At 44.4% G+C, this 27,762-nt stretch overlaps 1 protein-coding gene and 1 pseudogene across 1 annotated transcript; both read right to left on the bottom strand.

Annotated features, from left to right (window-relative positions):
* Window positions 1-610: 610 nt before the first annotated feature.
* Window positions 611-9,332, bottom strand: LOC112271645 (annotated as a pseudogene).
* A 14,097-nt stretch (window positions 9,333-23,429) lies between these two features.
* LOC100827496 (photosystem II 10 kDa polypeptide, chloroplastic) lies at window positions 23,430-26,081 on the bottom strand. Its single transcript, XM_010236144.3, has 5 exons — window positions 25,870-26,081; window positions 25,475-25,527; window positions 25,193-25,248; window positions 24,999-25,051; window positions 23,430-23,773 (listed from the first exon to the last, which is right to left on the bottom strand). The coding sequence occupies exons 1-5, from the start codon at window positions 25,994-25,996 to the stop codon at window positions 23,679-23,681; spliced, it is 384 nt and encodes a 127-aa protein (XP_010234446.1). The 5' UTR covers window positions 25,997-26,081; the 3' UTR covers window positions 23,430-23,678.
* Window positions 26,082-27,762: the final 1,681 nt, after the last annotated feature.

The following is a 27,762-nucleotide window of genomic DNA, read 5'->3' as shown; positions in this document are numbered from 1 at the left end:
TGTGCTTGAGCTTTCGTCGAAGGGCCGTTGGCCGAATTTTATTTGAAGGAAGAAGCAGTAACAGTACAACAGAGCACACAGCTCAACAATCAGTCTAGAACAGCTGGTTTACAGCAGCACAATAAACACCACAGGGAAAAAAAGAAGCTACAGAAAGCACAGAGTAGCTACTACTAGAGGGCAGCTACTACTAGAGGGCAACTACACAGCCGGCAGCTCTCCAAGACTGGAGATCGTCTATAATAAGTTCAAACACTCGATCAATACTGTTAACCTCTTGTTGAAAAATCCTGGAATTGCGCTCCTTCCAAATTCGCCAGTGAACTAAGATGACGAAGGTATCAAAATCCCTTCGAATGAAGCTGCTTGGGGCTTGCTTCCTGGCTATAATCCACCGGTCCTCAGAGCATGAAAAGGAGGAGTCAGGGATGGGAAAGACCGCCTTTGACCAACGCCTTAACCGGAGCCAAGTCTGATGCATGAAACGGCAATGCACAAAAATATGAGTGCAGTCTTCATCTTCAGTAGCACAGAGGGAGCAACGAGGATCGTGAGGCCAGCCCCGGCAAGCCAAGTTGTCGACGGTGAGGCAGCGTTTGTGGACGGCGAGTCACATGAAGAACTTGCACTTCATAGGGGCCTTAGACTTCCAAATTGGCTTCGCATAGGTGAAACGAGTGTTGGCGATGAAGAACAGGCGGTAAGCGGAGCTGACGGAGAAGGATCCATCAGACGAGAACCGCCATAGCGCCTTGTCAGGTTGTCCAGAGGTTAGATTGATACCGGTAGCTACATCCCAAAGCTTCAGATAATCAGCCAGAGCCTGCATGGAAAGACCTCCTTTGATGTCTCTTACCCTGTTAGAAATTAATCTTGTCCAAGTCCGAATAGTAGTAGGTTTGGGTTTTGGCAAGTGCTGCCATGCGTGAGTTTAGGTGAATTTGAATTGGACACTAGTCCGTGTAGGTTTGGTCATGGTCTCCGACTAGGATTAGTACTTGTGTGCGTATAAATACGCAGGTAGTCAGCCTATGTTGAGATCAAGTTTGTAACGTGAGATTTAAAAGAGACATAAAGAAAAGAAGGCATGACAGGTGCCTTTGGCCAAATAAATCGTTTGTGCGTGTGTGTCTTCATGTGATTGATTTTTGGGCAAATCCAACATTTGGTATCAGAGCGAGGTCAAGATTTGAAGACGCGCTTGCCCCGAGGAGGCGATGTGCTAGCGCCTCGGGGCGGGCAACGGTGGCGGAGCAGCGTCCGCAGATAGGATCGGGCAATCGGTGGCTATGCACGGAGTAGTGTTCAGCGGATCGGATCAAATAGTCGTCGCAGTGGGCCGATCTTCTAGGGAGATCGTAATACTGATCGCCGGAAAGTACTCGGCATCAGGGCAGACTGTCGTCGGCAAGGTCGTTGACTATCCTTGATGAGGGTTGTGGTGCTAAGGTGCGGTACTGGGGAATCTCGTCAAGATCGTCTTCGAGGAGTTATGTGTGTCCAAGTGCTCGTCTGTGTGGGACTCTGTTGCAGTGGAAGTGCGTCACGGTCGAAGGGCTATCCGGTGAGGTGTATCACTAAGGGCAAAGATGTGTGTGCAGACAAGGTGGCGGGTGTCATCTGTGTGTCTCGACGAGAAGACGGAAGCTCAAGCATATAGTGGGGCGGTGTACCAGTGAAGGTGAGTCTCTTCAATGAGGACATGTCTCTACGTGGAGCTATGGGTTTAGTTAGCACGTATTGCGCTAGGTGTGGACAGTGTAGTCCATGCGGGAGCTAGCGTGACTGGGAGTCTGGATCATACGTTGAGTGTAGTCTACGAGTCGTGAAACTGCGGTGAGTCAAGATCAGGGGGAGCACGGAAGACGGAGTCAAGATTAAGTGGAGATTGTTAGGAATTAATCTTGTCCAAGTCTGAATAGTAGTAGGTTTGGGTTTTGGCAAGTGCTGCCATGTGTGAGTTTAGGTGAATTTGAATTGGACCCTACTCCGTGTAGGTTTGGTCATGGTCTCCGACTAGGATTAGTACTTGTGTGCGTATAAATACGCAGGTAGTCAGCCTAGGTTGAGATCAAGTTTGTAACGTGAGATTTAAAAGAGAACTAAAGAAAAGAAAGCACGACAGGTGTCTTTGGCCAAATAAATCGTTTGTGCGTGTCTGTCTTCATGCCATTGATTTTTGAGCAAATCCAACATACCCATCTGCAATTGTTAATGGCAGCGGCCACGGAGATGTTAGAGACATGGACGAAGGAGAACAAGACAGGGACCAAATCTTGCACAGCCTTGCGGGAGCTTGAGCTTTGGCCTTACAAGGTGTGTGCTATGATTATAAATTGGTGATCATCTGTATGTTCTGTGCTGCTGCGTCGATGCTCTATGGATGTATGAAAATGTCAGAAAATTTCTGTGGTAATACAAAGCGGTCAGCATTGCTTTAAGTAACCGCCTGATTTTTGTAATGAATATCTCTAAAAGGCTTGGTTATTGCTAGAAGTTTCTGCTACAGAAATACATATATATATCCTGTGAGTTTTTTTTACGAAAGGGCAGGGGCACTGCTAATTTCAATTAAGTAGGAGACGAAACAAGTCATAATTACATGAAGGGGATTAAAAAATGGGTAGCCCAGAGAGCAATTCCCAGGCTTCTCAAGAAAACGAAAACTACTCGCCAAACCCCTCTCTTTGGAGGGAAAATTCAGCAGAAGAGAGCTCCGCGATAACCGCCTGGGTGCAAACAGTGCCTTCAAAAATTCTTTGATTCCTTTCCAAATGCATCAGATGATAACAAGCCTGAACAATCTCGGTGCATTATTCTTTCTTGAAGAGATCATAAGCCTCTTCGGAGTGAAGCTGCAGCCAACGAAATGCTCAGCAAACGTGCCAACTTGATTCTGAAAAAATTCCAAACCTCTTTCGCAAAAGTGCAATGGATAAACAGATTTTTTTTGGCTCCCCGTCCTCTGCATCGAAGCGATGCACACAGCCAATTTATTGCAAAGTTAAAACATCTCAGTACAAAATTCACGAATCAAACAAAGTGAAGACAAAAATAAGCCAAATAAAACAAAGATCCTGAAGATAATTTCTATGCATCTTGCAATCTAGCAACAGGCCGCCAGCCAGCCAGGTTGGAGATATCCCGAACGACCGTCTCTAGCTGAGTGCACCCAGAAGCCGAAATCTCCCGCTTGTCCAAAAGGAGGAGGAGGGACCAAAGGCGGATTAGAGCGGTGGCCCTAAAAATAACCTGCAAAACGTGAACAACTCTAGTCTTGTTAAAAATAATATCATTTCGACAATTCCAAATAGCCCAACAGAACAGCAGGCACTCCCACCCGAATGTGAGCCTTAGTCTTTTTGTCAATCCCATTTAACCAATTCCCAAACAAATTAGAAATATTGATAGGGGGAGGCAAATTAAAGTCAAAGTAAATAATTCGCCACACGAGTTGGGCATAGGGACAAGCGATGAATAAACGATGAATGGACTCCTCGATATCACAAAAACAACATTTCATACATCCTGTCCAGTTCCTTTTGGCTAGATTATCCTTCGTAAGCAACACTTTTCGGTCAAGAAACCACATAAAAATCTTAACTTTTAGGAGAATTTTTAATTTCCAAAGATAATACCGCGAGAAACCCATAGGGCTATCCATTAAATCTCGGTACATAGATTTAACCGAGAAAACCCCAGAGGGAGTTAACTTCCACCAAAATCTGTCTGGCGTGGTGGAAAGATTAACCATCATTAATCGCTGGACTAAGTGTAACCAAGATGTCCACTTATTTCCAATTAGTAAACGTCTGCACTCAACCTTCAGGGGCACCGTCGATAAAACATCGGCCACAAGAACATTTTTTCGTTGCACAATGTTAAATAATGATGGACATGGAAGCGCAAGAGTACTATCCCCCAACCAAGTATCTTCCCAAAATCGAGTACCACGGCCATCCCCTAAAATAAATGTGCCTTTGTTAAAGAACTCATCTTTAACCCGCATTAGGCACTTCCAAAAAGGGGAATCAGCCAGTCATAACTTGGCTTGGGAGATGGTGTTAGAATGAAAATTGGGAGATGGTGTTAGAATGAAAATACTTATTACGAAGGAGCTGCTGCCATAGACCATCTTCATTAAGTAGTTTAAACAACCATTTGCTGAGTAAACCCTTATTTTTGAGGTCCAACAACTCAATGCCTAGTCCGTCCTGATCTTTAGGGCGACAGATAATATTCCATTTTGTCAACTGATATTTCCGCTTCTGGTTATGAGGTTGCCAAAAGAAGCGTGATCTGTAGAAATCCAATCGTTGTCGTACCCCTGCGGGTATTTCAAGAAAGGATAACATAAACATAGGCATGCTCGTAAGTACCGAATTAATCAGGATAAGTCGATCTCCGTATGAGAGTAACTTGCCCTTCCAACTCCCCAACTTTTTCTCAGTCTTCAACAGTTTTCCATTCCCTATTGAGTAATTTCCTATAATGAATTGGACTCCCCAGATAACGAAATGGGAGAGTTCCACATACGCAGCCAAAAATCTGTTTATAGTCATCCTCACACACTTGAGCCTGACCGAAACAGAAATTTTCACTCTTGTGAAAGTTAATTTTAAGGCCCGACAGCTGTTCAAAACAACACAAGATCAACTTCATATTAACAGCCTTTTCTAAATCATGATCCATAAAAATAATCGTATCGTCAGCATATTGGAGGATAGACACTCCTCCCTCCACCAAATGAGGGATGAGGCCTACCACTTGACCATCATCTTTAGCCCTATCAATAAGAATAGCAAGCATGTCCGCGACAATATTAAAAAGAATCGGGGATAGAGGGTCTCCTTGTCTCAAACCTTTCCGAGTTTGGAAGTAATGACCAATGTCGTCATTAACCTTTACTCCCACACTTCCCCCTTGCACAAATTGGGCAATCCACTCGCACCACTTAGGGTCAAAACCTTTCATCCGCAACGCTTGCTGGAGAAAAGGCAATTTGACCTTGTCATATGCTTTCTCAAAATCAATTTTGAAGAGAACACCATTCATTTTCTTACGATGAAGCTCATGAATGGTCTCATGCAAAACAACCACCCCCTCAAGAATATGACGACCGGGCATAAAGGCCGTTTGAGTCGGTCGAATTACACCTTGGGCGATCCTAGAAATGAGATTTCTACCGACTTTCGTGAAAATCTTGAAGCTAACATTAAGCAAACAAATGGGTTTGTACTGCTGAATCTTGACTGCATTTTCTTTTTTAGGAATAAGGGTAATAACCCAAAGTTCAACTTAAACAATGGCAGCTCCCCATGTTGAAGTTGGACGAACAGGGCCAACAAGTCAACTTTTATAACCTTCCAAAAAACCTGATAGAACTCCGCAGGGAACCCATCAGGCCCAAGAGCCTTATTATGCTCCATCTGAAAAATCGCATCATGAACCTCCTTTTCAGTAAAGTCAGCTACCAGAATGTTATTTTCATCTGGCGTAACACGGGTAATTCCCTGCAAATTCTCTTCCATAAGCGAGAAAGAATTCGAAACCGGTGTTCCAAATAGTTTCTTATAATAATCTGTAATAAAAACACGCAAGTTATCCTGTCCCACAATAATACATTCATCCTGCTCGAGTTGGAATATTTTTTCCTTACGATGTTTACCATTGGCAACAAGGTGAAAAAAATTTGTATTGCTTCCACCCTCCTGGACATACTTGACTTTTGCCCGTTGCGCCCATTTGGATTCCTCATCCTGACGCAGCTTGGACACAAAATCATTGGCATCACGCAACGCATCTCGCTCAGTAACAGAGAGCGGAGAGGATTCAGCTTTTATGTCGAGGGTATCAATGATATGAAGCAGACGATCACGCTCTTTCTTATAAAGTCCACTTTGATTCTTTGCCCAACAACGAAGGAAGCGACGAAGATGTCTAATTTTATTTTGCCATCTCTCAATGGGCGAGGAGCCTCCACGACATACAGCCCATTTGGCTGCCACTATCTCGTAGAAGCCATCTTGCCGCAACCAGGATAACTCAAACGAAAATTGAGCTTTATTAACCAGGTGCGCCTGATCCCCGGAATCAAGAAGAAGGGGAGTATGATCCGAACTCGCACGAGTCAGAGCATGAACCGTCACCAAAGGGAACTTTTGCTCCCAATCAACGCTAGTCAGAACACGATCCAACTTCTCATATGTTGGGATGTCCCGACAACTCGCCCAAGTATATTGACGGCCCGAGAGAACTATTTCTCTTAAATCTAGGCTCTCAATAATGGCGTTGAAAATGAAAGGCCATCTGGCATTAAAATTATCATTATTTTTCTCCTCTTGATGCCGAATAATATTAAAACACCCCCGACCACCAAGGGCAACGGTTCAGATTCACAAATCCTCACAAGCTCCGCCAAAAAGTCCGGCTTATGAACGTCTTGAGCCGCCCCGTAAACCGGGACCAGAACCCACTCAAATTCATCAAATTTTGAGCCCAGGTGAAATTGAATACAATAGTCTCCCGTATCAACTCTTTTGACTTGGAGATTAATTGTATTAAAACCAACCAAAATACCGCCAGAGCGACCAACCATGAGGCGGTAACACATACCACTCATAGGCCAGTAAAGTTAGAACGTCCTGTCTCAAATAAAGCAATAAAGTCTAGCTGATGCTCATGAATGTTCTCCTGAATCAGTCGGTGTTTGGCAGGCTCACGAAGCCCCTCACATTCCAAAACAAACCCTTCATTAGGAGAAATTTCTTTGTTTACGCTGTCGCGTACTGCGACGGACCGCTGAAAGATCGTAAGACTTTTTCTTACGTTGCCGCTTTGGGATACCCTTAGGAAGCAGATCTGTATGATCAGTTGCCACCCCAAGATTATCCGCATCAAAATCCACACAAAGATCAGACAGATTGGAGACCAACAACGAATGAGGGTCTCCATCCGCATCGCATAGAGGAACAACATTCTTTTTAAGTATAGTAGCTGCCCGTTCTAATTCAGTCGATTTAAGTAAATTAACAGAAAAAAAATTATGATCATGTGACTCCCCAAAAGAAATCACTAACCTACTAGCTCTAGAAATAATCTATGAACCTGAAAGAGCAGTAAAAGAGAGAGAATTCAAAGCGATACCTGGAACAAGGAGAGGATCCCGTAACTGTGCGCGATGAGACGCACGCTCCAGCTGAGTCGCATCCGCATCCGGTTGAGCACGGATGCGCGCGCTGGATCGAACTCCAGCCGTAGCAGCATCCGGAACCCCACCGAAGGCTATCACCTCATCCATCTCGAACATCCCACAGTGAACCCGTCTGGTCCACGTGCGGGAGAGAGAGGCGCCGGAGCACGAACGGGGGAGAGAGGCAGCGACCCCATAGCCGCCTGCCATGGGGCCCCGCCGGAGCAACAACAACACCAGGACAGCCAGGCAGCTGCTGCATGCAAGGAGCAGCACCCGTGCCCGTGTGGAGCAGGTGCCCAGCAGCAGGCGACCCCAAGCGTGGCATCAGCTTCACAACAGGCACATCCTGCTTCACCAGACCTCCAAGCAGAGTTGGCTGCCACACAGCATGCACCTCCTGCCTCTGAAGTCGGCCACCAACCTGAACAGAACCCACAGCCGGCCCCTCCTGTCCCTGCTAACCAACCGAAGCCACGCCGCCCACAGCCGGCACAACCAGCAGAGGAAGCAGCCCACGCGAACGAACACAAGGCGGTGCAGACAAGGAAATTCTTTCTTCTTCCTCAACCATATCAGCCCAGCATGGACACGAAGCCGACACACAAGACCGCGGAGTCGGCTCCAAAGCAAAAGATCCGAAGCGGATAGCTGGAAGCACAGTAGAAGCAAATTGTGTCCCACCCGGTGCTGTACCACCTCCACTTGTCGACGACGAGGACCCATTAGCATCATGTATTTTAGAATTATCTTTAGGATCGATTTGATCAAAAACGGTCTCATTCTTCTCAGCCTTATCACCCCCATCCATATCATCATCATGAGCATCGGCCATTTTAGTGTCAGCCGGATCAATCAAACCCGCAGGTGCCTCCACCTGAAAACCAAGCACATATCCACTGCCCCTGATAAGCACATCTTTTTCCTTAGGTATGCTTCTGTAATCTGTACAAGAAACCAAAATGCAAAGAACCCCATGCCTCCGAGTATACAGCATGTCGACCTCCTTGGTCTTGCCCAACAAAGATCCAACTCCCCACAGAGTGACATAATCACCTAAGATATCAGGCGGGATACCAGTCACCCGCACCCACACCTCCTGTAAACTCCATTCAGGCTCAACTTTCGCACACCAATCAGAGAAAGTAATTGCGCACGGACTAGTAGGGACATAAAACGTGCCAAATCGAGTCATTCGCTGGAGCTCAGCCTTCGAAGGAAAAACAGCCTTGAACACATCTTTCTCATACAAGTTCACCTCCCATTGAAAATTTTCAGTCGGCACGAGCCACTGCAGAAGCGAGGTTACCTGCTCAACAGACAAGCTACCTCCTGACACAGAAATTAACCCAACTCTTCCACTCTCCCGGTGAGGCCTAAAAGAGTCTGACACTGGCAGCTCAAAGAACAACAAAGCCTCCTCCCCAAAACCGTGCATGATCACTTGTTTCTTCAGCGCCGACAACAACGGGCACCCATCTTTCAAGTGAGCTGCAGACTCGCAAATATCACAAACAAGAGCTGTAAGATCAGCAGAGAAATGACCCGATTGGTTGCATCTATAGCACTTCACCTTGCTAGCTTTTTTCGCCGGTTTGGACATGCCCGACATTTCGGGAACCTCAGTAGCAGTGAGAGAAGCTGCTGCTGCCTGCACCCAAAGGCATTGCAGCCCCAACAAGTCCAGCCGAAGACACCACAGGAACAGCAGCGGCCAAGGGAGCACTGGCTACAGCTGCAGCCTGGCCTTCCCCGGACACTACCCCTGTCGCAGAGGCAGAGGCATTTGTAGCTCCTGTCTCTGCCACGGCCGTCACTCCAGCCGAGGTCGAAGTGGCAGCAGCGCCCTTACCACCACCTCCACCACGGCCAGCACCGCTGCCACGACCGCGAGCTGGCGGAAGACCACGACCATGACCCGCAGAGCCATGACCGGTGCGGAATTCATAGCGCCGCCGATTCCCACCACCATCACGCGGAGGTCCACCGGGGCCAGCGAACCAACGGCCCGGATGGAAATTGCCACAAAAACCATCACCGTCTCGTCCGCCAGAGAAGCGATCGCCATTGTAGCCACCAAAGTCCGCACGACCAAAATCCTCCCGGCCATCACCATAGCCCTCGTTGTCACCATAGCCATCGTTGAAACTACCCCTGCTGCCACCTCCACCGTAGCCACGCCGATCACGATCATAAAATCGATCGCCCCCTTGATACTCTCCGCCCCCACGACCACCTCCGCGGAACGCCATCTTAGCTTTGGCAGGAGAGACAATCGGGGCACGCGGAGCCGAACTGCACCAGACTCGGCCGAGAAGCTGCCGGAACGCAATCCCAGCGGAACGCATCCCTGAGATCACGTTACCTGCCGTTCCTGTTCCTTCCAGGCCCGTATGGCCATCAGGCAGAGAACGCCCAGCAGGGGACCAACTCCGAATGACAAGGCCCGCCGGCCTAGTATGGGCTTGCGAAACGTTCCCAGGACTCGCACGTAGCAGACCATGCGATCCGAAACAGACACGGCCCGCTGGCCCCGTATGGGCCTGCAGAACCTTCACAGGACTCGCGTAGCAGACCACCTGCTCGGCCCGTATGACCATGCGAACTGCAACGGGCAGAATTCAAACGCGCCGACGAATGGCGACCGAAAAAACTCACCTTCGAGCGGCCTCTGGCCGACGGACGCCGGCGTTGCACCAAAGTCCAGCCAGCCGCATCGAATTGGTCGAGCACAAAGGTCGTCGGCTCCAGAGCCGCAGTCCTCGGCTCCACAGCAGGCCTCCTAGACGCTGCCGCCGATTTTGACGAAGATGAACCCTCGCGAGACAGCGATGTCTCCACGCTTGATCCCTGCACAAAAGCACAAGAAACCGCCGCGGCCGTCTCCAATCTCCTCCGCCTTCTCTTCTCCTCCTTAGAAAACGAAGAAGAAACATGTAAATCACAGCTCACCGGCGAAGGAGTGCAGACCAAGAAACTGGAAGCCCTAGACGACACTGTGTCTTCCGGCAATGACTCAGACGCAACCGCGTCGCTGTCCTCGTCGGATTCCGGCGAGATCGCCCAGAAGCGCCCAGGGGAGTGCCCCAACGGGTCTCCGGGTTTCTCGGAGCACTCCATCACGTCCCTGAGATCACCAGGCTACCATGGATAAACAGATGGTTCAAGTTTTGCATCTCTTGATCACACAGAAGCAACAAAGAGGTTGGTGCGGCCATCCTCGAACGTGTCCAGATGATCATGGACCATATTCTATTTTGAAGACAAAGCCAAATGAAGAATTTGATCTATCCCTCAATCTTGATCTTCCAAACGCTGGACAGTAGAGGTTGTGTAATTCTCCCAATGAACTGAAACTGATACGTCGAGCTAGCAGAGTAGGTCCCACTCGTGGAGATTTTCCAAATGATAGTCCACAGAATTATGAAGAACAACATCTTGAAGAGAAAGCCACAGCTTAATGAAGAGGCACTACTACAAAACGAGGAATAGCTTACGGTCTATCAGTGGCGGGCGGGCCGGACCCGCTACTAATGACAAACAAGTCAGAGCCACCTCAATAGCAGCGATCTTCTAAAAAGGTGCAGATCTTTGAAACCCAAAGCTCAGTAGATTTTTGGAGCACATACTGCATCAGAGAATACTCCTCTCATGAACCCTCTCCAATGACGGTTCAACCGGGCCAAAGACATCACCGCCACTGGAGGCTGTTCAGGGGGACGCAGGCCAGTGCCCCGCCAGTCACCAGTGGCAGTGAAACAGGACCGCAAAACTGGTGGTGGACCTCTAGTGTCGTGTCCCACCACCACTGGTGTCCATCCTCACATAGCGCCAAATTCCTGTGGCGGTTCTTGCGAGTTACACCGTCACTGGTACGTTGTCCTTAGAAAAAGAGAGAGTAAGACCGGAGCTGAGACTAGTTGCGGCTCTCATCCTCACTGGCGGCAAAGCGCTGCCAAAATTGGATGGCCTCGGCCGGCGGCAGGAAGGTAGCTCTTCTCTCTTTCTTCATCCTCTCCTTCTTCTTCCTCTCCCCTTCTTCTTCCTCTAGCAATGGCGCCGCCCAGCGAGGCAGCGAATCAATCTCTCTCGAGCGGCTATCACGGCCACCCCCTCCAACTAACCAAGCACTTCCCGCTGAGTGTGCGTGATCTTCACCTGTCCAAAGAAAACTTCTGCAAAGCTTGTCAATTTTCTTGATAGCCCAGACACTTCGAGCAAAACATGTGAGGTAATAGGTGGTCATTACCGAAAGCACAGAAATTGACCAAAATAATTCATCCACGTCTCGACATGAGCTTTCCTTTCCATGGCTTCAAACGACTCGCAATCCTTTCAATAAGTGGCTGAAATTCAATGTGTCTTGGCTTTCGGAGACCGAGAGGCAGACCAAGGTTACTTGCAGGGCATAGATCCAACAGGGACACCGAACTCATCAAACAAGCCATCTAAATCCAATGTCTGGTAACTGACAGGGAGAGCACAACAGTTACCAAAATTAAGAGTGAATTCCATTTCTTACCCTCAAGTTCTACTTTTTTACAGCTTTGACCCCATTTAGCGAGATTTTCGTTTTTTGACCCCATTTAGAGAAACTTGTGCCACTAGTGACCCCAATTAAGAGACTACAAGGAGATGGTGAGGTGTGGGTTCTTGCTGGACTGGACGGTGCCTGGAGACTACGCCATGTGCAATTCCTGCAGCGGCGGGTGCTGCTACGAAGTCGGCGCCAAAGCGTTCGGGTGCTCCTGCCCCAACGATGGCCGAATACACCCAGCGACCTGCGGTGAGTTTCGCACTTGCTATAGGCATATATGCATCGACCCCCTGTGCCTTTAAATTTCCTTTATTACTGCACATCAACAAAGAAATCTTCATCGATGTTTTGTTAATTTTAGAGAAATCTACTCGTTCGTTGATGCTGTAACCCTGCTGCAATTTCTCTTTATAGTTTGGTGATGTACTGTTTTACGATGATTTGGTTTCACCACAAAACTGTCGCATCAGACCGGCCACGTAGGACCCAACGTGGTCAGGTCAAGCCAGTACGAACGGTTGTTTCGATACACGTCTTGTTGATTTGATTTGGTCATAAATGTTTATGGCGTTTCATGAAAAACATCGGTAAATCTTGTTAGTGACGCCACTTTTTAAATCGTCATAAGTGAAAAATAGTGACGTTTTGGTGACCAAAATGAAGTTTCACAAATAAACATATCTTCTGTAGGGTACCAAAGTGTACATAGCATATTTTTTGGGTCTTAGCAATTTCCCAACGACCATTGCCGCCGCCAGCCGCATGGTAACAAGTGTACATAGCATAGAACCGTAGACCCTTAGTAGTTTCCCAGTCAGGCCTATAGCCGTAGCTGCCGCCACCAGCCATACGGTGACATACATGGAGATGGTAGCAAACACACCTCCGCTCCTCGGCTTCTTCTCCAACGATCACGACGCTCCCATCTTCTTCGCGCGCACATCCACTACCGCCATACAATGTGAACCATGATGGATGGAAGATTTAATTCGATGGTTTCAACTGTGTACATCGACGAGCGTGCCATGATGGATGGAAGATTTAAGATGACAATTTGATGGTTTCATGTTTGACCAATTTCGTTTTGAAAAGATTTCAAAGTCCTCCTATTAAAAATATTAATTCGAAAACCTCTTATAAATCCAATAAAAGCTTAAATTCCAATAATCCCAATTGAACTCCAATAAAGTTTTTGAGTGATTTCAAATTTCCACTTCCACTGTTGTAAGTTTTCCAAGTGCTAAAAACTAGGGTTGTTACATAAACTCGGCCTTTTGATGCATGTGCATGATACACCTTGGTAGGCTAAAAATTGCAGTTGTGTGCGATGAGAGTGGTCCCCCTACATGCGTACATACAGCTGGCCAAAAAACATGTGAGGTGCAATGTGAACCCCACTTTCTCCAGCAAACATATATGTGAACCACACTTTAGGTATAGAAGTACCAGTTAGTTCTCAAAATTTGGAATCGAAACGAAATTACAAATTCAGATTACTCTTTGGCAAAACCAAAACTTGTACTAGCAGACAAACCATTTTTTAAGGGAAGCAGACAAACATTTTTACTTGACTACAGACAAACCAGTATTATTACTTGGCTAGCTGTTGCTGAGTTTTAGTGGAAATTGTCAATCACGCGCAGCTCAGCCTGTGTAAATGACTTCCTTTGTTTGCACCGATCGAGATCCTGGCCACTTCTTCCCTCTTGGCGGCCAGCTCCTCTCTATTTGCGGCTTGTGTGGTGGTGGAGGTCATGCACTTCTTGATGCATGTGTACAGGCGTTATGTACTTCTTCAGCGCCATGGTGGCAGCGGCGACGTCTGTGGAGGAATTGGTATGTCGCGCCATGGCGCCCTTGATCCCCCCCCCCCCCGGCCGGCTGGTACCCATAGCACCGCCAGCCAGCCACACGACAAGATAGATGGAGATGGTCGCAAACACACCTCCGCTCCTCGCTTCTTCTCTGACGACCACGATGTGCTCTCCTTGGGATAACCGAAGCCTCAGGTGAGATCCTCATCTTGGTCCTCTAGGCCCCTCTGACAGGCGACAAGCACTTCATTCCAGCTTCGTTCAGAGTGCACAACTACGGCACCCCGGCGCTGGCCACACGTCCTTGTTCCATGTCGTCATTGCCTACAGCAATATGCCGCGTCACGCCGCCCCACGGCATCAGCATCCATGCCCGTCTACACCATGGCATCGGTATATGCAGCTTCCAGAACTGGACCTAGGGGCGGGGGAGGGGGGGGCATCATGAGCTGCGGGTTCTCCTTCGACATCAAACCCAGCACCGTGGTTCGCAACACTGCCATGTACTGGATGGCCGTGGGGCGCGGGGGGGGGGGGGGGGGGGGCAGCACGCTGCTAGAGTATAAACTTGAGACACATACCTTGCAACTGATACAGACTCCGCTCCCTGTGGGATGGAGGAATAATTACCGGGAGTTTCCTATCATGCCAGCTAAGGGTAGTGATGTGACGCTTGGCCTTGTATTCGTCTTAGGCGTGTCCGAAATCGTGATGCTCTATTATCGTGAGGAAGAGGGTGGGAACTATGGGCTGGTGCGACGGGAGAAGTACACAGCAACGGATGATGAGGAAGAAGGCACCAACCCAATGATGCCACGGCCGGGCGGTGATTGGGTTCGCCGCGGAGGCAAAAATGCCATCTTCGTCCAGACAGGGCGGAGCGTGTTCATGCTCAATTCAGAGACCAAGCAGCAACAGCGAGTCTATGGAAGGGCTTGCTTCTCATGTATTTATCCATTATCCACCTTATTCACGACATGTATATAATGGCGGGCATGATCACTGCCACTAACCCCGTTTTCAACCGCCACTCGAGGGGTTTTTTGAGGTAGTGGTAGCAAAGATTGTGTAGCATAACTTTTCTTTTGGGTGCTAAACCGTTGATATATAAATGTTTGTTATGTATCGATATGCTGATTAGCAAAATCTTAATTTCAAAAGTTATCTATTTATTTTGACATACCAGGCTCTAAGGAGCACTAGTTCATTTTGGGGGTTTTGAGGCAAATAACCCGTAGTTTGACTTTGCACAGTTATGTTTGATCCACATTTTGGGAGTATACTGTAATCAATAATCCTTTGTTCACTAGAATTGTGATCATTGTTTCAAATAGTTCATATATATGTTGCGACATGTGGTAGTGTAGCATTTCTGCACATTGCTGCACTAGTGCACCGTGCACGCCCACTAAACCGTCCTAAATGTGCCACATCAGCCCCGAAACCTCTAAATGGGCTGATTTATTGGAACCAACCCAATTAGACGACCAACATGGACTGAAATACTTTGGCCACGAGAGTTGAAAGAAAAAATGGGCTGACCTATTGGGCTCGGAGCATGGGCTGGGCCGATTTTGTTTTACCATGATTTGGTCACAAAACTCGCATCAGACCGGCCACATAGGACCCAACGTGGTTACGTCAAGTCAGTACGAACGTTTTTTTAATACACTTTATGTTGATATGATTTGGTCATAAATGTGTATGACGATTCATGAAAACATTTTATTTTTAAATCTCATCAGTGACACCCCTTTTTTTGCTACAAAATCTTCATAAATAAAAAATAGTGACGTTTAATTTGGTGACCAAAATGAAGTTTCACAAATAAATATATTTCTTGTAGGGTACCAAAGTTCATAGTAACGATGAGGTGAAGTACGCCTCCTATTTTGCAAAGAAAAGGAAAAATTCATTTAGTTTTGTGAACTGATCCTCACTTAGGTGGCTTGGTTCCTTGTAGTGGAACAAGCCCATCCAGGCTCAAGTTCTAAACTTGACATGGGTTTTACATTTTATTGGATTATTCCAGGATTTAACCGGCAGCATTTTTTCAGTGGTAGGTGATGTACCCATCAACAACGAGGCGTTTGCGGTGACTTCCGTTAATCTTTCAAGATCTGCCGGCTTAGTCTTTCGGAGGTGCTCGTAGGGGTAGGGTGTGCGTGTTATGTTCATAGGGGTGAATGTACGCGCGTGTGTTGAACGTCTGCGTTTGTATTCTGATTTAAAAAAAGATCATTTAGTTTCGCAATAACAAGTATAGCATATTTGGTCGGTCTTTATGTGATCAAACAAACAAAATAACAATGATAGAAACGTGCAACATCATATTACTCGCGTGTGTTTGGTTGGGCTGCTCGCACCATAACTGCACCCACCGTGCAAGGGTCGTTTGGTTGGTTGGGCCGTAAGAGGTGGTTGCAGCCTGGTTGCAAAATTTGTGCTTATACATATATATACAAGATCTCGGGGGCAGACGCAACAGTATGGCAAAGTGTGAGCGTCGCCATACCTAAATTTTGGCACAGAAGTCTAATATGTATAGTATTATGACTATATGTAGCCTACCTAGGTAGCCTATTGGGCCGGCCTAGCTGTCCGGATGTTCTTTTCTTGATTCCCAAGTCTTCGTATCCCATTGATCTAATAGTTGGCGAGGGTCCCATCTCCACACTGCAGTCTTCCACCACGTGCTACAACATTTTTTTTTGACGAAGTTCACACTCAATAAAAATCTGAATTCAGTGTGCACACAGTTATAATTTATGGATCAGCCAAAGATTTCAATCCAGTCGAATTTGAAAAAATTTGCAATTTGACAAAATTACAGTCACGAAGACAGTATAAAATGTGTTGCAGCCCCACCACAACAGACTTCTTCACATGTCCTATTGGTCCCAAGCTCTGTCCTCTATGCCCGTAACCCGCGTTCGGTCTATCCCTGCGCCCAATAAACTTACCTCCCTGCTGCCCATGGCCGCATGCCTTCTTGGGCTGCGGGGGCCGTTTTTTTTCCAACCATTTATTCGTTGACTAGAGACAAACCAGCAACGGTTATGACTTGGCTACGGATCGCGGAGCGTTGTTGCTGAGTTTTCAGTGGAATGTAATAGATCACGCGCAGGCAGCCTGCGTTTCCTTTCACCGATGGAGATCCCGGCCGGCCACTTATTCTTCTTCTTCTTCCCAAAACCCTAGCAGTTTCCTCTAGTTAGCCGTAGCCGCCGCCGGCCGCACGCTAGAGTTTCAATTCCGCCATGGTCGCAAACAAACTTCCTCCACAGTTCCCCGACAACGACCGCAACATAGCGCCGCTCCTGGGCTTCTTCTCCAACGACCATGGAGCTCCGTTCTTCTTCGGCCGCGCCTCCACCTCCACGGCCGCCGTCGCCATGAATCTGTCCCCGCCGCCGTCCAACGCCGCAGGGTCGACGTCTTCGACTGCAAGCACGGGCGCGTGCTCCTCGGAATAATCGGAGAGTCAGGCAACCTCCTAAACATGGTCCTCTGGGACCCTCTGACCGGCCACGAGGACTCCATTCCTGCCCCGGACAGCGCGCACTTCTACGGCACCCCGGCGCTGATCCGGGCAGAGGGACACCTTGGCGTCGTCTTGGCCTACAGCAACATGCCTCGCGTGCCACCCACGGCATCGGCATCGGCAACGGCCACGTGGGGCTACTTGACCATGGCGTCCGTGTACAACCCCGAGACCCGGGAATGGGGCAGCTGCCTGGCCATCATGGGCCGCGGGTGCTCCTTGGACATCAAGCCGAGCACCGCGGTTCGCAACGCTGCCGTGTACTGGATGACTGGGGCCGACGGCACAGTGCTAGAGTATAGACTGGATGGAACATGTTCCTTGCAAACGATACGGACTCCGCTTCCGCTGGGATTGGGGGATAACCGGGAATTTACCGTCGTACCGGCTAGGGGTGGTGATGCGAGGCTTGGCCTTGTGTTCGTGATAGGCGTGTCCATCTTGATGCTCTACTATCGCGAGGAAGAGGGTGGAAACTATGGGATTATGCGACGGGAGACTTACACCGTGGATGATGAGGAAGATCTACACAACCCGATGATGCCACGGGAGGTGATCGGGATCGCCGAGGAAGCAAATGCCATCTTCGTCCAGACAGGGCGGAGCGTGTTCATGCTTGATTTGGAGACCAAGGAGCACCGGCGAGTGTTTGAAACGGCTTGCTTCTCATATATTTATCCATTCTCCACCTTCTACACAGCAGGTATATAGTACATTTCTTTACAGTACATCATGTATGGATAGATTTGTGTAGCATAACTTTTTTTTGGGTGCTAAACCGTTGGTATATAAATGTTATGTATCCATATGTTGATTAGAAAAATCTTAATTCCAGAATTTGTCTATTTATTTTGAAATACCAGGCTCTGAGGAGCCCTAGTTCATTTTGGGTGTTTTGAGGCAAATAACCCTTAATTAGTTTGACTTTGCACAGTTATGTTTGAGCTTTGTTCGGTAGAATTGTGATCATTGTCTCAACCCTGTTGCAATATGTGGTACTGTAGCATTTCTGCACATTGCTGCACTAGTACTGCACGCCACATCGATCTAGTACTCTTTAGCTAGCTAGTGTTCCTCTACGCCAAGCACATATATTAGGTTCTTATTATATGTTCTCCGTTATGGAAAAATGGTTCTGTCATATCCTATTTAATTTATGTGATTTTACCCAAAAAAATATCCTATTTATGTTGAAGGTGAACAATTTGTAAATTGATTAATTAGTTATCCAACTCCTCTAGCTAGTTCTTAGTTGGTATAATTTTCCTCTTTTCTTATATACAACAAACAGTACATGTTTACACACCCCATATATATAGATGTTTCGTACATGTATATACATGAATTTGCAAACGGTGCAAATGAATTTCTTTGTTTCGCTATGGACTCCTTGTTTATTCATGCAGCTGGTAAAGCCGTTTTGGATGATCCATGACAGGACCAAGGCACTAACGATACTCAATCAGGTTTGCAACTCAACCGACATTTTCATTCATTTGTTAAGTGAACTTCATGATGTTATTTGTGGATTGTCTTGGAGAGATATGTGACTTAATTTCATGATTTAGTGCACAGACCAAGGTTGGTTTTCAACCAAGTGTACACGTTGTAGAATGCATACATTAATACACACGATATACAACGCCTTTTGTATTGGGTGTTGCTCAATGTTTCTAATTAGTCATGGGAGAATAAAAAGGAGAAAGAGTAGAGAGAAGCCATGAGGGATATGGTCAGCCTTTTATTATCACCATAAATTTGCATATGGTGCAAATGAATTTTTCTGTTTCTCTTCACCTTGTTTCTTGAGTATTTTTCACTATCAAGTATCAAAACATATACTCCCTCCGTCCCATATTAAGTGACTTTCTATTACATGTATCTAGACGCTTTTTAGGCATAGATATATCCATATTTGAGCAAATTTGAGTCACTTAATATGGGACGGAGGGAGTACATGGCTTTGCAAACGGCAAACATGTATTGTAGCCCACTTCATCCTAAAATTAATTCATAAATTTTATGAAATTTTAAATCCTCTAATTAAACTCCTTGTTAATTCATGAAGCTGGTAAAGCCGTTTTGGATGATGCACAACAGGACCAAGGCAACGCCGATACTCAATCGGGTTTGCAACTTGACCATGTTCATTCATTTGCTAAGTAAACTTTTCATGATGTTATTTGTGGATTATCTTGGAGATGTGACTTAATTTTAATTATGATTTAGTGCATATACCAAGGTTATTCCACAGGGAGTGTATATATATTAATACACAAAATATACAACAACGCTTTGTAATGGGTGTTCACAATGTTTCTAAGGATGACCATGAGTGACGCGCGTCATATTATTTTATGTCTAGCATGGGGAAAACAAACATATTTATGTATATTATTTATATATTGAGTAATTTATTCACCTGATATGGTTAGCCTTTTTATCACCGTATATCTAATTCAGTGGGGACATGAGATACTCGTGGAGATTAATAGGGGAGTTGTGATAATATTAAATTGGTTTCCCGGCCTATAGCAAATGCGAACCATTTTTTTCTAGAATTTTGACAATGTGACTTTATAATATATTTTCTTCTGGATGTTCTTATTGGAATTTTCAGCATACTACTCCATGTATGCTGCAGAAGTGTTGCTTTCTATATTTTGTTTTTGGAGTTTTGGGGTTTATTTTTTGGAGTCTTTGCAAAAGAAAAAACAGTCTTATGTTTATTATTGTTTCACATGATTGCATGTGGCTATTCTAAGATTCCAATATTATGTATTGCTATGGCAAGGCGCCACATCAGTTATGCCTCTCTCTACAAAGGCATATCTGGGTTTTATATGCATATCTAATAGAGAATGGCTGAACATTTCATTCTCCTGGGAACCCAACCTTTGTCTTGCCTAATTTCTTCCACATATATGAGATTTAGTATGACAGTACTCCTATGGGAGAACTCAATATTGAACAAATGCAATACATACTGAACAATAGATCGATGGCTAGCTAGCTAGCTATATACTAGTAGATAATTTAATCTGTACTGTTAACTAGATTTCCGTCTATGTGGCAGACCTTCCACAGAAAAGTGTGGGTCCTGCGGATGAAATAATCTGTACCATGGTTAGTACCTAATCTGCGTCTTGCCCAGTCCTTGTAATTAGCACCAATCTCGAAAAATTGAATCCAAGGGATGAATGCGGGTGGAGCAGTGGCTCTTAAGAGCTGTAGATGTAGATTGTTTTCACTGACCTAAGTTGTTTTCACTGACCGGGTGGATTGTCCTGTAACGATACTTTATGAACTACTCCATATGTTTTTTTATCTGTACATATAGGACAATCAAAATTTCTCAAAATGTATGTATATGTTTGTTATAAGGTTGGTCAAAGTTGGTAATGTTTAGAAGTGTGGCAGTCAAACAAAAGAATAATATTTGTTGCTATCAAACTTTCAAAGTTTGACCAACATGTACAACAAAAATATATTTCACAAGATTTTTCTTCATTTGGCACCTTGGATGTTTCTAAAGGATACAAAGTTCATTAATTGGTCATGCAGCCAAAGTTTTAAAAAACATTCTCGCAAAAAAGTTAAAGAAAACAACAATTAATGGCTTGATGCAGCAGTACCGGCACGTGTCATGGGGCTGCGTGGCCCGAGCAAAAGAAATGAAGTTTCTCTGACATGGCTGCAGGCCTGCGTACAGAGTGTGGGTCCTGCGGATGAAATAATCTGTATCATGGTTAGTACCTAATCTGCGTCTTGCCCAGTCCTTGTAACTAGCACCAATCTCGAAAAAGTGAATCCCAGGGATGAATGCGAGTGGAGCAGTGGCTCCATGGAGCTACCGAACATTTTCGCCTTCCACAGTCCTTTCTTTCTTTTCTACAGGTGGAATTGTCTCAAATATCCTGCAAATCTTTCAAAACACATGGCATGAAACTCAGTAACAATACCTATACATGTTAGGATAGTCTATTTTACTTACCCATAGTGACGTACGTATGTAGCTATAGTATATGTAGATATATACGCTAATCTATAGCACATATGAGAGCTAGTCTTCTTATTTAACCAATTTCATTTCTGAGTGACTAGCGCATATGAGATTAACTGTGATTTCCCTAACTTGTTGTTTGTAATTTTACATAGTGTGCACTATGTACATGGTATTATCCACAATACTTCTAAAAAGTTAAATACTGTTATTTATATTTTTTATCCATACATTTCCATTCATCACATGCTTCTCTTTTTCGTAGTTGGAGTAAATATTTCTGTAGATGCTGTATCTGAAAAGTAGACCACAATTAATGGTGGAGAGTAGTTTTCATCCATATGAAGAGGTGATACATATTTGTTCTCCTTATGCCGGTCCCATTTTTATTTTTTTCTGTTTCTTGAATTGTTGTCTTATATATGACCCAAATATATGCTTCGTCCAATGGTATGATATCACATCCTTAATTAAATTAATCTAGTGCCAATAATGAAACAATATATGTGATGGATATTTGGTGATTATATCAAATCAATACTCTTCGTTCTGTTGCAGATGAAAATCATCTCCCCATGTAAATCTTATATATATAATGCATGTTGGCTCTGTGTCGGGGCATCAACTAGGTTCCATTGTTAACAGTTTGTTTCTATTTATATACAATTCGATCTTTATCCTGCAGATAAAATGCTTTTGCATTTGTGTGTATGAACGTTCGACTTAATTTTGTTGGAGATTAATTTTCTTCTGTACCCTCTTAGCCATCATATATCTTGACAACTAACTTCTTCGCTGAATGTTTCTATTACCAGTTAGCTGCTTAAAAAGCTCTTGTTGAACTTCTAGCACAACAATATTTCTTTCTCAAATTCTTAGATTACGGCACAAAATGGATTTATGTATGTACATTATTTCTCTGCTATAAATGGTCCATTTAATCATGATTAACATGGTTGCAGTGAATATCAAGATAACAATGTTAGTCTTCTTGATATGATTGTTAAATGGTAACCGCGTCAAGAAACTAATTGGAATCTTTATTATTTGTTAGGTACCAAGAACAGCTTCGTCTAGCTCGGTCACTTCATGCATAACTGATGTGATTACTTGATCGATCGGCTGCTTCAAAAATCTGCTTGTCCTGCACAATGGAGATATATTGTTCAATTAATATTAGTAACAATTTTTTTCATTTACCATAGTGGGTCTCTATTATCCTTGGATTTTTTTCCTTGTTCTTTGTTATTATTCTCGGTGATGCAATATTCAATATATTATGGGCATATTTTATGGAGATAATACTATATGGATTGTGTATTGTGGCCGCCTCAACAGGTCTTAATGGTGCAAGTATTTATCTACAACTAATGATGTTCTGTTAAGATATATTATATAGGAATTATATCACAACATAATGTATTGCATCGGAGAATCATTTATAAAGCATTCCCATGAATTTGTTGCCTACCAGGCTGGCTCGCTGGCTAGCTTCTTGCTAGGTTGCACGATGTATAGACACGACCGTCAAGATCCCGTTTTATTTGGTTTATTTTTGAATCCACCTTGTATGATCTGTGAACACTGTAAGTGAGATGTTTTAACTTTGCAATAAAAATGGATGTGAGCATCGCATCGATGCAGAGGGAGGGGCGACCCCGCATTTCAAAAAAATAGTTTGTTTGATTGTTGAAGAAGGTGCGCACGTTTTTCTCTTTTAAGTTGACCTAGAGTTTTTTTTAGGGTGTGGAGTGTTGCTTGCCGACATGAATTAAGTTTGTTATTTGTTTTAAGTGACGCGTTGTTTTGTTACGCATCCGAATATCACGGAGCACCTACATATATATAAGTGAGACCATCACACGATTGGAAACAAGTGTCGATCGCCTTCGTGTCAACATTTGGCTTTATTAGAGGCTAAAAGACATGTATTGGTCCAAAAGAAGTCGTACGCATTATTGATTAATTTAGAGATGAAAAAGAAAAATATGTTATACGATGGGCGTAAACTTCTTAGTGTTCCCCGACAATTAACGTTTGCATCCTTGGATAAAAGAAAATGTTTGCACTTCCTAAATCATTTATTAGAAAATCTCCTTCCAAAAATATGTGATAGTTAAATTTAGTTAATTAGAAAATGGTTGGGTGCTGTAGGACATTTTATTAAAACAGTGGGACATTTGTTACAATGGAGAAAACCTTTTTAGCGCCTAGGATCATTTTTTAGTTGAAATAAGATCGGAACGACACCCAAGATCAACGTCAGCCAGTCAATCCAGAATTAGGAGAGATCAAAGAGAGAGGGCCAAACTTATAGTCTAATTAAAGTATATGTTTTCTAGCAAAAAAAAAGTATGTTTGCATCAATGATAATCCCAAAGTAGGAAGTGTGTACGTAGTAGCAAGTGTTATACATACATAAAATTAAGCGATGCGTTTCGATCAAGTACTTGGCATCATCGATCACATACGTACATTTCACAGCAGGTAGCTACGTACATTACAGGCATACGTACATGCAGAGAGATACCCGGCCCTGTGTTGTGTTTGCAATTGCATAGATGAGAATGAGATGACTTGATTCTTAATTAGCCGGCGAGAGCGCTGGTGTTGTAGACGAGGAGGGCGCCGCCGCCGAGGAGGCCGGCCAGGGTGACGGCCCAGATCAGGAGCCCCGTCGTCCCTGCGAATTATAACACGGACATGCAAGATCGAGTTAGCAATGCAACATATATATTCGACAAATAATTCCAAAGGTGCATGTCCACCCGGATATCATAAAAACCCTAATTTATGGTAGCTCATTTCAGTTGCCACGTACTCCCTCCGATTCTAAATTGTTGTCGAAATATTACATGTATATAGACGTTTTTTAAGAAAAGATGCATATCCATATTTGGACAAATTTGAATCAGGAATTCAGGAACAGAGGGAGTAAGACTTAATTGTTTGGATCGATACACTGAATTTGAACTAGAGTTTTTATTTTAAATGATCTACTAATCCAAAGGTGTAATCTTAATTTTTCTGTGTATCTTATTCCAATAGCGCTAATCTTCTTGTTCTAAGGAATCATGATAAGTTTTGGGAAACCCCTTGTTATATTCTGTACGTCACTTTGTAAAGTTGTACACTATTTTAAGATATGTACGGTAAAACAAATAAATATCAGGTGCTAATGAAGCCCTTGTTACTCTCATGCATCCTCTGCTACTACTTCATAGGTATCTCCGAATAGTACTCCCTCCGATCCTAAATTTTTGTCGTTGGTTTAGTTTAAATTTGCACTAAAATAACGACAAGAATTTAGTATTAGAGGTAGTACTGTTTTCTTGCGAGCAAGAGTTTCCAACTCTTAAGGCAATCACAAAATAATTCAGTTTGGTTAACAAACTTTTTCTTAGTTTTGTGTGTACAAGTTACAAAAATAAATTCAGCACATGACAGTTTAGCAACTTCAAACTGAGCCTAAGAGTATCCTCAGCAGCCTGTGTATATGGTTGTCTATGTGCCATTTAGACGACCAAAGTACAAAGTAAGGCTCCAACAGCTTGTCTACGTGCTCGTCTAAATTTAGACATCGTCCAAATTTCTGTCCACAATTTTTGTATATAGACGATCCAGTCACGATGTCCAAATGCCCACTAGGTATGAAGATAGTAAAGAGAATATAAACGACTTGCATATAGACAAGCTGCTGAAGGATTGTAACATTTTAAAAGAGAATCTTTTTAGACCATTGTCTATATTGAGATATAGACAACCGAATTCACACAAGCTGCTGATGATGCTCTTAAACAAACAACGTTTAAACACATGCATTTTAATCCATAATTCTACTTTTTTTTGAGCGAATCCATAATTCTACTTATATATAGGCATGTGGAGGGTAATGTGAAATTACTCACCACCGGCGTAGCGGTCGCCAGATTCGGACCATACCTCCGGCGTGTAGATCGGGCTGCAAATGGGCCACAAGATTACTAAGGATGGGCCAAATTAAGTACTCCGTACTAATCTTTCATCCGGATCTGGCTCTTATTCTCAAAAAAAAAATCCGGATCTGGCTCATATACATCTCAGGAGTACGTATATAGTTTACCTGTAGCCGTCGACGTTGGCGCCGTACTTGTCAACAAACTGGTACACACCCTTTCCCTGCATGAAGAGAAGAAGATTTTACGGTCAGACCAATTCACTGACCGCTTGTTCAAAATCGTGTATATTTGAAGTAGTAATATGCGAACTTGCAAACTATCCACAAAATCTATTTGTTTCTAGCTAGCTAGTTTGTCTGTATAGTGAACTCGCACACACAGTACATGTGCAGGTGTACGTGTAACAAGAAAAAAGAGAGGAAGTGTTTGGGAAGCATCAATCTAACCGTGCCCTTCCTGCCGTTGGCGTCGATGTCCACCGTCAAGCCACCTCCGATCCCTGCACAAAAACAAACAATTAGTCTCATTGGATGATTAATAAAACCAAACCAAACCAAGAATGAATTCACATCGGATTGATTAATACTCCCCCGTTGAACTAAAATAATGAAAACAATTTAGGATCGAAGAGAGTATTCCCTCCGTCCCATATTAAGTAACTTTCTATTAGATGTATTTAACCATTTTTTAGACGTAAATACAATCATATTTGGACAAAATTGTTAGATGTATCTAGCATTTTTTAGACGTAAATGCATTCATATTTGGTTAAATTTGAATGGACTGAGGGAGTATTAAACAAAGATGTCACGGGAAGCCTGGCTGGGTATATAGCTCTCACCGAGGGGCTTGTCGACCTTGATCTTCTTGCCGCCGCTGCAGACGACGGCGAAGTTGGAGCCCCGCCGCGACAGCGACGGCAGGCTCGTCGGCGCCACCAGAGGCGACGTGATCATGGACGCTGCCATCTCGATCTCTCTCTCTGCAGCAGTGGTGCTCACTTCACTTGGACAAGAACTCTGAACAATGGCGCGCGGGGGGTACTCCAGCCACTGGCCAATATACTCCGTCCACCCTCCGATGAGATAACGCCGATGTGGCCAGACACTGCGCCACGTGGCGGCGCCCGTGTGGCCCGCTGCCGCTACGTTATCCTCTCGGGATCCCTCGGTCGGCCGTGCACTCGCGTGGTAGAATTTTCTCACCCAGCAAATTAAAATGCTTCTTTTTTTGCGGGTAAATGATGCACACCTTGCTCGAAGAGCTTGAAAAAAAACCACACGACGTGGCTAGGCCCCAAATAAGATGTGGCTAGCGTTTTAACTTGAGTACGTACAGTACCATCTAAAATCGAATGCTAGGTACACAAAAGGGAACCGAAAGCGAAGCGCGTTGGAGTACTTTGTCCTTTTACTACTACTCCAACGAATGGTTTTATGGCAAGCATAGAGACAAACTGTGAGTACCAGCTTAGGGCACCTCTTTGGATTGTAAGATTGCAAAAATCATAGGGATAGAGAAAACCTAGGATTGGAATGCCATGGCATTTTGAATACTATAGGGAATTCAAAACATAAAAATTGTTAAAAAAAAAGAGTTTGAATAAACATATTCCCCTCCGTCCAGCAAAAAATGTCTGAAGTTTATCAAAATTTGGATGTATCTACACATGATTTAGTGTATAAATGCATTCAAATTTAGTCAAAGTTGAGACATCCTTTGTTAGATTGAGGAATAGTAATTTTGAAACTAGACGAAGGAAGAGAGGAGAGAGATAGAGAGAAGATGCATCAAAACTTTCAAAGGAAATTTTCAACCTCATGCTTGGATTCCTCCAAAATTTGGAGAAAAAAAATCCTATCCTATGAAATTACTTTGGCTATGAAATTCCTTTGGAGCAAGTCCTACGATCCAAATGTCATCTAGAAGAATTATTCCTTAGTATTGAAATCCTCTATTTTTCCTTACAAAATCTTATTATCCAAAGAGTAGCTAAGTGTAGGGGGATTAGCTATTTAGCTGGGCCACAACGCAACGTTTTACTGACGAAAATTTGTGCGATATGTCATGAATAAGAGAACGGTTAATGGTAAGCCACTCAGCACAGAACACTTGATTAACAAGAGGAAACTGGGGGGCAAATAATCAGCTGATTGCTACAAAATTTTAGCATCTCATGTTAGTCTATTTACAAGGGGAAGAACTCAGCTAATGTCATTTCACCAGTAGCAACTGCAGGTTCGAATAACCTTTCCCTCCAATCAACTGCATCGCCTATGCATACCTGTACAAGGGGTTGCTACGACTACCACCCTATCTAGCTTCCTACTATATACACACAGTTGATGAATTGTCAAAAATAGTAACCATATCAGAGAAAAAAGAACCTGGAGAAGATGATAAAACAGGGCAGTGCAGAGCCAGACCGAGTTGAAGTGTTAGATTAAACATTGGATGTCTCGAAGATGATCTTGACACCATGCAAAACACTAAAATGCATGTTGTGATTCAAGACTATCATAGATTAGTAGAAAAAGGGCTTCCTATCAGACCAGAAAGAATCAGCTATTATCGCTGATAGGACAAAGAATCAGCTGAAGTATGAAATAACCTATACCAAGCAGAGGAACCATAGTAGAAAAAGGGCTCCCTGTCAGACCAGCAGGAATCAGCTATTATCGCTGATAGGACAAGGAATCAGCGTAGGAATCAGCTATTATTGCTGATATGACAA

This window comes from Brachypodium distachyon, chromosome 3 (assembly GCF_000005505.3).
Source record: "Brachypodium distachyon strain Bd21 chromosome 3, Brachypodium_distachyon_v3.0, whole genome shotgun sequence".
Classification (NCBI taxonomy): Eukaryota; Viridiplantae; Streptophyta; class Magnoliopsida; order Poales; family Poaceae; genus Brachypodium; species Brachypodium distachyon.
This window is presented reverse-complemented; position numbering and strand designations above follow the sequence as displayed.